Raw genomic sequence first — 14,852 nt, forward strand, 5'->3', positions numbered from 1 at the left:
GGAGACATCGAGATCACTGTTCTCCCGATTGTGTTCGCGACATTCGACAGAGAACAAACAAAGAAAAAAGATGGGTCTACGATATACTGAAGGTGGGTGAATATTTTAATCAGCGTATGCAGAGATGCTGATTGATGTATTATGTGTTGTAAATGGTGTGCATGCTAGTAGCTAGCAAGAAAGGCCGGCCGCGCCGGCGGCGGGGACTACAGTGTAGTATTGGCCACTCGCGTTGCCTAGTACTAGTATCCGTGGTCGGCGCTGCGCTATAGGTAAGGTACACGTACGCGCACGCAGCAAATTATGCCCCGCGCCGGAAGTGCCCCTACCAATGAACTAAATCTTGACGAGAAAGCCACAAACGTATTGGCGATAGCGAAATTGCATGTATAGGATTCCCTATAAAACACATTCAAAATACAATTGTACTATATGGTCACACACATAGACTATCATTCGTCTACAGAAGTAATAACTGCATTAATTTGGTTGTAAATTGTACATGTATACTATTTTCGTTGCCAAATACCATCAGAGCTGCCTATGTGCAAATATGATCAAACATATCTACACACACGTGCGTGCTTGGTCCAAATCATATACTGCGTGTGTTTACATATGTGTGTGTGTGTGTGCGTGTGTACGCGCGTACATGTATGTCTGTTTCAGCACATACCATTTTGCGTACTACTGTACATGTATAGAGCATTTCACCACTGCAGTGAAATTTCCTCAAAAAATCCATCTCCACCCCCAATAAAAATAAATACAATTTAAAAAAATAATGACTTGAATTTACTATTGATTGACAAAGATCATGTTTTTTGATAGCAAGTCACACCATGTTGTTTGTTCATACCAAGACATTAGTCACTTCTGTACCACTTACTCTTCCTCAAACCCCATTCCGATGTGGCTTGCCCTGGCCTCCGACCCACAGCCCAGTTTTCACACACAAACTTAGTGGTCACCTCAGAATTGAAAGATTCTTCGCGTGAACTTTCCCGTTTCATTCTTGTGACCTATATACACGTGTATTACAATGTGGACTTACCCTTTAGGGCAATGACACAACATATAATATATCGCAAAAGATATTTCTAACAATTTCTGAGAACGTTCATTTATTCGAAAACATTTTCAGGATGTACACCTTACTCAAGTTTTTTGCGATGATGAAAAAAAAATCATCGTGGGCAACAATAAGATTTCACAAATATCAAGATGAAAATGAAAACATAAAAGGGATGAGTGAGGCATAGAATACAATGAAAAGGAGCATCGGAAAAATACATGTTGATGAATCAACATTCATATAACTACATTATTAGAATATAAATGTAGGCACTATGACTAATTTGACCTCTATGTATCTTTACATGCATATCAATGCGTGACATTGACCTTCGAGCAACATCATGAAAGTCATTGCGCTTTGATTTAATCCACAACGAAACGTCGGATTAGGAGCGCATCATCAAAAAACAATAGGGTCTACTTCTGTAAACCGCTATCCAGGCCGTGGGTGGGAAAGCAAATTCGTTGCACACCAACAGCTAAGTATTCTTGGAGACCATAATTATTTTCTACTGACGAAGATTATTGAAGGACGGAAAGCTTGAAGTCCTTATAAAGTGCTCCATTTTCTACATTTTCCCAATACATGTAATATTGGATAAGGTTATTCGCATTTTTGTTTGTGTTTTGGCTACAAACTGTAGTAGTGTATCATCACATACATTCACGTACTGTACTAGTACAGTGTATTTGTTTGAACACCCTTCGCAGGGGCGGATCCAGGAATTCTGTAAAGGGGGCGCAACTATAATTTCTGGTGCCACTTCCGGGTTTCATTTCTTTCTTTTTTTCAATTTCTTTTGTTTGTAAGGAAAAATAAAGGGGGGGGGGGAGGCGTGCGCCGGTTGCGCCTCCCTCTGGATCCGCCACTGCTTCATTATGGAAAGCTCTAGTGACGACCAGATACCCGAGCTGCCGTTTTACATTCGTGATGAGGGAGATGGACATCAGTCCGTAGCGTAGGTCACAATCCGCCTTGTACATGTAATGTTTTATAGGATTACTAACCACACCCAACAGCATAACTAGTACTGTGCGTGCAATGTAATAAATTCACACAATTATGGCTGAACAACATCTGAAAAATACTTGACGGTGGGCAACATAGAAAACTAGAAATGTCGCTATGGCGACTGATGCCTCCGCCATAATGCTTGATTCTCCCAATAGGTGTATAGTACAATGTCTTCACAATGTGTGATGACAGTTTCACATAACTGTCAAAATATCGAATTAACAGGTTTGTCAGAAATATCTTGAATGCTCACTTTCCACGAACTGGGTTTGCTATAATTGTCTATTAAAGAGTGCAGGTACACATATTTGGGGAATTGAAATTTTTTACTGGACTTCTGACCGACCTTATTATAAGTTTATGCATTGAGTATAATCTTTAAGGTATGAAGAAAGAGTGAAATTACAGTACAAAATATATATATTTTTTTCATTTAAACCTGACCTTTGACCCTTAACCTTTGACCTTTGACCTTCTGGCTGGAAATTTCCAAGAGAATCTCCATAAAGTAATACATGTACATATATTAAATCTTAAAACTAATGATGCAATCATTGCATATAACTAGTATATGAGGGAAATAGTAACATTTTGAGGAGTTGACCTTGACCTTTGACCCCCTGACTATTGACCCATGACCCCTAAATTCCCTAGATAATCCCTGCCAGTCAGTACATGCATATGTACCAAGTTCCATGACAGATACATTGAACCATTTGCGAAAAAAAGTGACATTGCAATATTTTCACCTAACCTTTGACCTTTTTGACCTTTGACCTTATGACATGAATCTCTCTGGAGAATCTTTATGCAGTAGTACATGTCTACACTAAGTTTCAAGAAAATAACTGCGGGCATTGCATAGATATGGGGGAAATAGCAACATTTTTAGCATTTGACCTTGACCTTTGACCTCTTGTCAATGTCACTAAAATCTACTCAACTAATTGTCCCATCATACATCATCCTTGGACCAAGTTTGGTGAAAGCTGCTTCATCCAGTTTTGAGTTATCACGTAAACAGATAAATTTTAGGATTTGACCTTGATCTTTGACCTTTGACCTCTGTCCGATTCCACTGAAAAACTAATCAAGTAATTGTCCCATCGTACATCATCCTCCAACAAAGTTTGGTGAAATTTGCTCCATCCAGTCTTGAGTTATCGCGTAAACGGATACAATTTCATGATTTGACCTTGACCTTTGACCTTTAGCCGATTTCACCCAAAATCTAATCAAATCATTGCCCCATCATACTTCATACTTGGCCAAGTTTGGGAAAATTCCAGTAAATATTACTCAAGTTATCGCGTAAACGAAAGCGGACGGACGTACGTACGGACGGACGGACGGACAACCCGAAAACATAATGCCTCCGGCACCACTTCGTGGCGGAGGCATAAAAAAAAAACAAAAACACACACACACACACACATAAACGCCAAGCTGGAAGTCAGGCTCGAAGCGAGGCTCGAAGTGAGGCTCGAAGTGAGCAGCAACCGAGGAAGCTGGAGGCGGTCCATGGAAGAGGACGCGACCAACTGCCCTGGAGGAAGGCATCTTAGGGCGGCAACTGCAAACGTACGTCGCGGAACGCCGCGAAGAGCATCTGGAGGAGCTTCGGGCGAGAGTGCTATACACACTATTTCTCGGAGTTTGCAATCTGGATTTATTCCTAGACGGTGCTAACATATATATTGATTTGGAGCAAGCTTACAATTACATCACAATTTTTTTTTCTTGATCTCAAATATGTTTTAATTTTTTTCTATTTATGCATGAAATATCTCTATGTAAAATACAGCTGTATGTGTAATGAGCACATGAACAGAAGTCAAATAATTCTGTCTTCATTCTTTGTACTATATATCAATATTTCTAGATAGGAAATATACTCTATAGCATCAAGCTGCGAAATTCTATTGCTCATTTTCATGTACATACTTTTATGCATCTATTCTTACCTCCTCACATCCATCAAATACTTGTTTTACAGTCTACACGTTATAAGCAATTTTGCAAAAGTGTTAAGGGGAAATAATTACACGATTGAATTATTTATCATCTTGTCTTGTAAGAAGCACGATAGAAGTAAAAAAAAAAAAAAAACATATATACTTATGCAGCCTTCCTCACAAAAAAAAAAGAAGAAATTCAATATTTGTGCTCGCTTTGCTCCATCTGCAACTGCCAGCTCCTTGATGATAGTGTCCAAACACTAAATAAAGCCAACACCGCTGGGCATCTTTTCGTGAAGGCACGAACGTGTTGCTTCAGCTTTTTCGCCTTTCCCCTCGTCTTCTTCTGCTTCACCTTCTTTATCTGCTTCACTTTCTTCATCTTTATCACCATCATCTCCAAACACTTCTTCTACGATGTCAATGCACTCCGCTGATTGGGTGTGTGCTCTAATAGAATGATGTGAAAGACAAATACACTGTATGCTAATTCTCATTAGTAAATAACATAAATTCCTTGAAAGTGAGTATTCTGCAATCTCCATTTATGAAGATAGGACACTTTAATACATACTGGATGCTGTTGATTATGACGTTTTGTGAAATTTGAATTGTACAGTGCATTCCCGTTATAACAAAATGCTCGGGACAGGCAGTTTTCTTTCGTTATAACGAAACTTCGTTATAACAGAACAAATACATAATAATTATAACGAAAAAAAAAGAAGAAACCGCGTATATTCTATTTGTTGAATACTGATCATACACTGGAAAGCTATGTGGAATGGGGTGGTACCTTTTTAATTTCGTTCAAGTATTAAAAAGAGAGGATAAAATTGTGTGTTTTGTAATAAAGAACCTTCGAAACAATAAAACGCAACTCTTTGATTTTAGATTATTGTGCATGTATTATAATCACGCAAGTTCCCATTGGAATCTATGCGTGACACACGGAGCGAACTTACAGTGATTGAAGCGTTCGCCCATTCAGAGACGCTATAAAAATGTCTGTTCCGCTCGATCCGCATTTCGTTATAACACAGCATATTTCTTTTTTTTTTCTTTGTCATTGGTGCTCGGAAAATACTTCGTTAAAACGAAAATTTTGGTATAACCGTGTTCGTTATAAGCGAATTTTGTACCATAGACTTTAACGGCAATAATTCTGGGACAAGTTTTGCTTCATTAAATTACGAAATTTCGTTATAACCGTGTTCGTTGTAACGGGAGTGCACTGTATTTCGAAGACATTGTCTGGCTTTGATTATGAAAAAGCAACCTTGCATCATGGCTTCTCAGCTGAACAGCCACTTGCAGAATATTATCCACTGTTAACTCTGCCTACAGATAATTTGGGCATTTACACCTGGAGTGACGTGTACCTGAAGTAAGGATTTTACAATGGTTAACAACATCTTGAGTGTTTGCACAGACCGACAGCAGTCGGAACACCGGCTGATGAACACACAACTCCTACAAAAAAAGAAAAGACTGTCAGCTATTACAGAAGTAATTAAATTTGATTTACCTGTCATGACAGTCTGTTAGATGCCACGAGTCTGTATACTATCCCGGTCAGAAATATTCTCTTGAGGGTGGAGTCTCTAATTTCTGCGGCCTGCAAGCTTATGCTATATACCGATAGAAAAATAAGAGAAAGAAATAATGGATTCCTGCATTTAGTATGGCAAATGTCAAATCAGTTCGAACAGTTTTAGTCAACTTTCAGAACCGTTAGCAATATCGATTTGACTCTCTTTCACAAACACCTCAAAAACTTTTTATGTATCAGTACCCATTCATTAGATAACGCCAGGGCTTGCCTCCCCCCCCCCCCCCCCCCGGTTTTGTGTGTGTGTGTGTGTGTGTGTGTGTTCTTGTTTTCTTTTTTTTTTTCAAGTGGCCTGCTGGGACATCTGAGAAAGAATTTCAGGTGGCCAAATGGATTTTGAAGAGGCGAGGAATGAGACTGAATAATACTGTAAAATTAGAAAACTGATGTAGATTACTATATGAGCACAATATAATAGTCTTCATTGTCAGATTCTTATTTAATTTTGTTAAACTTTCAGTATGCTTTTCCTCTGTAATATTTCCGCTTCTCATCACACAAAAAATATTAATAATTCTAAGGTTAGACTTTAATTCCCCTTTAACAATATACTTAGTACACTGTACTCTATTTACATAGTGTATTCTTATCATTTCTTGTTCATCGATAAAATCACATTTAAGTCAATCAAGATCTGCCGTTTAGCTCCTATAAACATGGTCTACTATGACTTGGAATTCATACCAGTGAGTGCAAGTTCATTCGCGCCGCTAATCATAAATCGCACCTATCAAGCAAAAACAAACAAACCAAAAAAAAACAAACAAACAAAAGAAAAAGATGATAGTAAATAATAATTATGATAGTAATGTATAGTATAATAACAATAAATAAATAAATGAATATAAGTATAAGAGAACTACAACAAGCAAACAAACACAGAAATTAACAAAAACAAAAAATCTAGCACCTGCACGAGACAGCTACATACAACTATAGAATTCCCGTCGTCCATCCAACTGAGGGGGAAAATCGTATAAGCGTCATAATTGTGAAATACACCACGCATGTCACAAGTGTTAGCGAACAATAATAACTTGAAATAGCAATGCATTACGGTTCGAAAATATACCCGTATGCCTAATCGAACTGCAAAAACAAAACTTGGAACTAAATGACCGAGGTAAGTGTGCTACCCCGTATATTTAATAGCATTCTGTATGTACAATACTCCATACTGTTATAGTACTGTATTGATTTAAGTTTTTCGCAAACCAGGACTTCGCTACAATTTCACGATCAAGAAGTATCGTAAGCAACGGGGCAATAAAAAAACTTACTTTTTCCCCCTCATAACTTCAAGAACAAGTTATGTCTATACCTGAGCAAAAATATTCCATGAAAATCAGCAATCCTTTCATATAGCCTACACGTGCCTGCCTGTTTTCTGGGAAGATTATGTTTCCGTCTTCGTAAAGTCTCTTGCTTATAGGGTGTGATTTCACGGAGCACGCGAACGATTTGCGAAGGACGCGAATGGAAAAATCTAATATTCGGAAAAGTTTTTTTCCGAATGTGTTCCGACAATGAAACTAAAAACCATTCTTGCGCAATTTGTGCGAAGTTCTCACGACGTATGTGCGAATGTCGTGTGTATCATTGCTAAAGTACAATATGTGAACATAATGTAGACGAAGAACGGTTACAGCTCGTTATTCCGACGGTTCGTTATTCAGAAGGTTCTTTAGTCCGAAGGTTCGTTATTCCCAAGGATCGTTATTCCGACGGTTCGTTAATCCGAAAATGTAATGAGGTTTGCTATTCCGAAGGTTCATTAATCCGAAAATGAAATAAGGTTCGTTATTCCGAAGGTGCGTTAATCCGAAAATGAAACAAAGCTCGTTGTTCCGAAGGTTCGTTACGGACCATATCACTTCGGATTAACGAACCTTCGGAATAACGAACATTGTTTCATTTTCAGATTAACGATCCTTCAGAATAGCGAACCCTATTTCATTTTCGGATTAACGAACCCTCGGAATAACGCCATAAATGTTCGGATTAACGAACCTCTAGGCAAGGAATTTGTGTGTTTCGGATTAACCAACCTTCGGAATAACGAACCTTTGGAATAACGAACAGCACCCATGAAGAACACGTGACGGAAATGCGAACAACGCAATTTTTTGAACAATCATGGGAGAAAATGTACCCAAGGAGAGGTCTCAGCTGTCTTGATTTGAAGTTGTTTTTTTTTTTCTTTCCTGTATTCATCCTTTCTTTTTTTTTTAATCATTTCCCTCTTGTGTGCGTGCCTAGAGTATTTTCTTAGGACCTATCTCCACTGTAAACCATTTGATTTTTTTTTTTTTTTTGCAGTTCCTCCAACACATAATCTCGAGTTTCAAATGTATTTATGACATACTTAAGATTCATTTTAAGTGTATTCTGGGATTTTTTGTACATCAAACATATCTTTCTCTTTGCTAGTCTTTAATTTCTTTTTTTTTTTTACTATAAAGTTGTTAATAAATGTTTCACGTTTAGATGTATGCTGCCATTTTGATTTGTAGAAAACGTAGGTCATACATCCCCCAAACATGCGCTAAACGTTTGTGAGAATGTGAGTTGTTTGTGAGTTTGCGGTTACGTCGTGAAGTGACCGGAAAAACGGAAATGAAAAAAAAAAAAAACAGATCTGGCGAAACATACGCAAGACATGTCTCCAAGGTTTCGGGGTATGTTTGGGGTTTCACGAACATATTGCGAACATCGCGCGTGTCTTGCGAATGTCTTGCGCATATGACAAGGCTCTAAAGACACTTTCGAGAACAAATCACGAGCAAATTACGACCAAGTTTGCGGAAAAGTTTCGCAAAAAAAAAAAATCCGATTTTTTTTGTTGTTGAAATTCTCCGCCGAAGTAAAAGCGACATTCGCGAACAATTGACAATGCTTCCGAACACTCGCGTTCGTTTGGCGATCTTTGGCAGACTAAAATACGAATGCTGGATTTTGCAATTCTCGTCCTTCGCAAATCGTTGTTCGCATGCTCCGTGAAATCACACCTTTCGCAGATGTGATTAAGTGACAATTCAAACTATGATAATCTACAGTTATATTGAGTTAGCGCTTTGATATTTTTTACGCATTTCTATATCCTATATTCGTAAACATTCCTATAAACTTTCCCAATAATTATAAAACAATACAGCCATAAAATAATCTGACACAACGGTAACCACATGCCACACGAAGAACGATCGCAATCGCTTACTTGTGCCTTCGGCTCAGGTGAGCTAAAATAAATAAATGAATGAATGAATAAATAAATAAATAAATAAATAAACAAGTAAATAAGTAAATACAAAATTTAAAAAAAATCACCATGTGCCATTTAAATGTCAGCTTTATTTTCACAAATATATTCTACATAGGGCGTGTTCAAACATACAAGCCCCATGAAACATGCACACATTACCCAATGTATAGCCAATAGACCCCTATAAAATTCGACATTATGCCTTTTTTTTTACGTTGTATATTGCAAGGGATGTGAAAAAAAAATGCTCAAGCACGGCTTTTAGAAGGTCCCACATGACAAGCAAAAATCGAATAACCTCTTAGTGCAAAATGCACATGAGCTTGTAGTACAAAATGTTTTAAATATTCATAATAAAGATAAAATCCCCTGTCCGGTTGGCCCCCTACTAAGAGGTGTTGAACAGTACACTACAAGAAGAAAAAAAGAAAAAGAAAAAAAGCTCCTTCGAGTAAAGTGCAGGAGCACGTAGTTTTGCCAGATAGCGTCTGAAGTTTTAGGGCTCACGCGGTGCCGGTGCTAGCCAGTGTGCTACAAACTCCCAAAGAGGTTACATGTATGTACTAAAGACAGGCTCTGATAGAGAACCTCGTGCTCCCTCGGCGCGGCCTCAACGAACATTCGTCGACTGTGCATGTGTACTGTACACATGGCGTGTAAAGAAAAGAATGTGATCGAACACAGCATGTGTATTGTTATGTATTGACAGCAGCGTTGCTAGGCGATATTTGCCGCGACATACAACCTCTTTGTTTTCTTTCGATATGTGATTTCATTTGTTTCCCAAGAAATTGTGAATGAAGGATAAATCTATCTTTTGCGGGGCTAAATAAATGTCTCAGATGTACAAATTCTCTCCTCACTGTTTCAGGCGCAGGCCAGAAGTAACAAAACACACAAAATGATAGCACGTAATGCTAACCATGCCAGTCTCTACTTGAGACTACTAGTAGCTTCTAAGTTCAGAAAAATTTCACGCCCAGCCGTTCCCGTGCACATTGAGAACTCGAACGATGTGGCGTTCTGGTCTGGCGCTTTTTCTGGGAATTTGTCACAGGGTAAAAAAAAAAAAAAGTGAAATAAAATGAAATATTAAAATAAAAAGAAGAAAAAATCAAGTGCTGTATCTTTCTTGTCATCAGGCCTATACATATACAGTGTATATTATAGCAGCACCTGTAGCACATGTATAGTCTTTCTACTGGCATTATGAGGGTCTCTTTCTTCTTTCTTTCATGTTCATGATTGTAAAACTCCGGCTTAGCCAACTCTCTTTACGCCAGCATCAGTAATCACAAGATGTACGTGTGTACTATATCAAAACTCTGTCTTTTACCAAAACACTCTAGCACTCCTAATCTATCATCATTTACTCATAACAACGCAGCAAACCACCTCACAAGCACACCATAACAATAATAATAATAATAATAATAATAATAATAATAATAATAATAATAATAATAAACAGGTTCATCTTTTAGTGCTCATGGCACTTCAAAAATGAAAAGATTGTATACCAAGTAGGCCTACATGCATACAACACCCTTGGAATGCCTTTGGATTATGAATAATAATAATATTAAGATAATAATAATAATAATAATAACGATAACAATAACTGTAATAATATTAATAATAATAATAATAATAATAATAATAATAAAACATACATACGTAAAGTTTATAGTAGCTACCGGTACTTGTATAGTACACAGGTTCACCTCTCAGCACTTATGGCACTTCAAAAAGGAAAAGAAAGATATACCAATACATACAGTACATGCTACAACCCTGTCGCAATGCCTTGGATTATTGTGTCGTGTTGGAAGAAAGACTGGAATGAATTTACAATACTTTGCAGTAAATAAAATGAAAGTAACGCAATAAATAAAATGAAAGTGTATGTATGATGCAAAATTGGCTGACAAAATCTGTGAAGCCCCTAGCAATGATATCAGGTGGCCAGCCAGGCCACAAGGTTGGCAATATCAGGTGGCCAGCCACGATCTTAGGTGGTCAATGGCACCAGAGTCACCACTGAAAGGTCAAGCCCTGATAAACCAGGGCCTACCAATATTAGGGACCTACCACTTGATATTGTAGCCAAAGCTTGCATTTATACCTACATGAATATATGAATGGAAACTAGAGAATATGACCAAATCCTGGTGATGTCAGGACTTTTAGTTTGGGCATTGCAAACTGTGTCCTAATTATAAGACCTACCAGTCCAAATATGTAAGCCTGATCAAAATTGAAATTGGATGAAAAATAAGGAAGTTATGACATTTTACAGTTTTGCTAATTTCTGCAAAACATTTCTTGTACAGTGTATATGAATATGCAAATGAGTGAGCGTACCATGTTATACCCTCACAATTTTCTCTTGATATGTAAAAAAAAAAAAAAAAATGAAAATTCATTGTTTCTACCATTGAAGTCTGAAACATGATGTTATTCCTGGTTGAATCATTTTAGAATACCGGGTATTATGTACATTTATGTACCAACTATAATATCTAGTTGTGAGGGTATAACATGCTCACTTTGCCATTTGCTATTCATATTGACTGTTCGAGAACTGTTGCCCCCCATCAAAAAACAAAAAACAAAGAACAGCACAACTTCTTCATCCAATTTTGATCAAAATTGCATGTCTGCCACTGAACTCATAATATTTTACTCTTTCTTATCAGACTAACTTAATATAAAATCATGAACTGGATTTCCTCTTTAAATTTTTCCTCAAGCTTTACATACTGGTACTTGGAATATAGGATGTCTCATAGATGGTGTGGCAATTTCTATAACTTATTAACAATCAGTAGCTTACTAGTATTTGATCATTCTAAGTTGCCACAAACAATTCAACACCTAAGTCAATTTTTATTTGAATGTTGACACACACATATGTATTATGTGCAGAAGGACATGAATGATACTCTTAACACAAATGTTCTGATGTGCCAGCAAAGAAAGAAAGAAAAAAAAAGTAAAACACTAAATTCAAACAGGACAACCCAAACCTCATTTTGCTTGTTCTTGAGCTTCCTTTTCAGCTGCCTGTGTTGATTCGAGATTATCTGAGCTGATAATGTAAATGAGGTAATGAAGAGAGAGAAATCAAAACATATCAAAAACAACAAAGATGATTTACATTTAGAACATGCTTGAATGTGTCAATAGTTGATAAATCAATGGCTGTAACTTTAAGGGATCCATGAGATGAGGCAATAAGGCATAATTACCTCATCTACATCACCGACAAGGCTTCACAGTAGGTAATATCAATCACACAGAACAAACTGAAATTGTTACCAACACATGGAGAAGAGAATCTAGCATCACTCAACTTTTGACCTTTCTTAAGGGGATATAGAATTCAGTAGGACGAGAAGCACATTGTCTGACTTGCATTCACAAGACGCTAAATAATATCTGTTACACACCAAACCCAAACTCATTAGAAGCAGATGCGGACATTCTCACCAGTTCAAAGTACCATCAGGATCCTCCAGACTAGAAGTCCACGGGAATACATTCTTTCCATGCACAATCAAAGCATGGGATGAAACTCAAACCTCTGTAATCAGATTAACTGATCCAGCTAAATCTAAATAGATTTTACTCAATAAAATATTTGCTTAAATGTCCACCCTGTGGCTGCTCCAGTTCAAACTCAAGTGGGAGTACATGTATTCAGGAGGATCCCAACCACACCAAGTAGAAACACAACAGTGCAGCACAGCAGGTACAGTAGGCCTACATCATAGGCCCAGTTCACAGTCTGTCGTTAAATCTAGAATATAAATGTAAACACCTCCCCCCTCAAAAAAATAAATTAATAAAAGAATAACAATAAAATAAAATGAAATAAATAAAATATGTATCTCTCACCCTGGCCTGAGAGCAATTTGTGTTGCTTCATTAACCAAAATTTACGGTCATACTAGATTTTGATGCAATATCTACACCTGTCCTAACGTTACAGACGTAAACTGTAGCGTATAAACATTTGTTAGAAACATGATATGAAGCACTATTGTGTATTATTAGATGTCTAGTTGGTGCATGACAACAATGATTACCGGTACTTGACAATATCACGGCCAACTTGATTCTCAGTTAATGTTGCTCAACCGTGTGTTGGTCTAATTTAGACTAGATCTCACACAGTTAGAAATGCTACCCGCTAGCAGTAGTAAAAATCTTATATGTGATCATCTAGGAATCTAATGTAATGGGGTTACTCATTCTACTAGTACGTAGTCATTAGATGCTTCTTAGGCTGCGTTCACATAGAAGTATTCGGTATTTGGTATTCAGTATTCGGTATTCGGTATTCGCTATTCGGGCACCGAATACACCGCCACCCGCACCGTCAACTCACCATCCCATGCAGTGAGGATTTCTTCCTCCTACATCCCAGCAAATCTTATTAACAATTTCTAAACTGCATCAGAATGTTAGTCTACATGCTTATTTTTGCTAAAGGGCAAATCCAGAACAAAAGTGTAATTATTTCATAAACGAGAGACGGTATACGCTGCAAGAAAAGGTTATTAATTATATTAGAGTCTCGAGGTGGGACTCGCGTGGGAGTAGAGTCTGTACACATTGTCATTGCACCATTATCGGTACCCGGTGGCTTCGGATGTCTTGCAGTGTGCAATGATACGTAGACCATCTAGACCCTGTTTAGTCTAGACCTAATAATAAAAATGCTTGCTACCTTTTGCTTTTTGACATGAATAATGAATTACCTACGATGACGCCCATGCACATGTTATGACGCTGCCAGTAAGTTGAAAACTGTTTGTACTAGAACCCATAGCCACTACATATAGTGTACAAACGCGTCGTTAGTTGTATAGACATAGTTAGTAGAGGACCATTCAAAGGATTAAATTTTGAGCCTAAGGAGATTCGTGAGATGTATCCACGGGATTATCAGGTTATGCAATCTGGAATAAATTTGTTATGTTTCAAGAAAGTGAAGAAGTGAAACTATTCACCGATGCGATGGCGATGTTGCCTCGACAGCTGACACTCTAGACAGTACAGTATCTGCCCAAACTACTACTCTCTGACTGAAAAAAAAAATAAGGGCTAGAATCTCTAGAATCTCTAACTAGGACCTATTGTGTATATAACGGAGCAAAGTCTATCAGAGTGTGAAGATCTACCTCTTCCAACACTAAAAACACAGTCGGTGAAACTGTTCTTAGGGCCTACATGATCCATCAACCACTGTACTCACCTCGAGTCGAAATCAGAAGGCTGTGAGCTGAGGACACCGTGGCGTATAAGTATTGTAGTTACTGTATGCCATTTTCTTGCCCGTAACTGTTGCACCGTCATTTGGGAACTATAAATGGAGATCGCAGTGTTCCTCGACCTATCTACCTCGGCTGTCTTTCTTTCGATATCTTTTCTTGCTCTGAAGTAGAGACCCAAGTCCCAGTACTATGAAAACATCGATAAAACCACCAGTATAGTGCCCGCGCCGATTGTATCATTTCTATACACGTTAGATTACACAGTATGCAGTACTGTGTACATTGTACGTACACACAGGACGAGCAGTCAGCAGCCAGCTGCACCGTACCCGCAGTGAAAGCAAAGCAGTTGCATTCAGTGTACAGCGCGAAACTCGCACTCACTTCACACAGATCGTGGCGGTGGATCGTGGAGAACCGTGGCTGACGAACCCACGGCGGCTGATCTCTCTCGAATCTCGCCGAGCGTAGCCGACTGCGCAACAGAGCAACGGCCGATGAAGATATACACGCCTCTGAACGAGAACCGTGTACAGTTACGCGTCAGCCAGACCGACCAGAAAGATCGTGATTATTTCAAATTTTGAGCGTTTTACGGCGCAATTTTGGCATGATAGTGTGTTTTTTGATACAATGAAACCATACA

The 14,852-nt window shown here is 38.1% G+C and overlaps 1 protein-coding gene across 1 annotated transcript in view; it reads left to right on the forward strand.

Annotated features, from left to right (window-relative positions):
- Positions 1-12,575: 12,575 nt before the first annotated feature.
- LOC139722814 (uncharacterized) overlaps positions 12,576-14,852 on the forward strand; it is a 56,792-nt gene continuing 54,515 nt past the window's right edge. Inside the window, exons 1-2 of the mRNA XM_071634109.1 lie at positions 12,576-12,678; positions 14,600-14,736. Coding sequence (XP_071490210.1) covers positions 12,576-12,678; positions 14,600-14,736 — 240 coding nt within the window. The remainder of the gene's footprint in view (positions 12,679-14,599; positions 14,737-14,852) is intronic.

This window comes from Diadema antillarum, unplaced genomic scaffold (assembly GCF_040938485.1).
Source record: "Diadema antillarum isolate AM-2024a unplaced genomic scaffold, OU_Dant_1.0 scf00000172, whole genome shotgun sequence".
NCBI classification, from domain to species: domain Eukaryota; kingdom Metazoa; phylum Echinodermata; class Echinoidea; order Diadematoida; family Diadematidae; genus Diadema; species Diadema antillarum.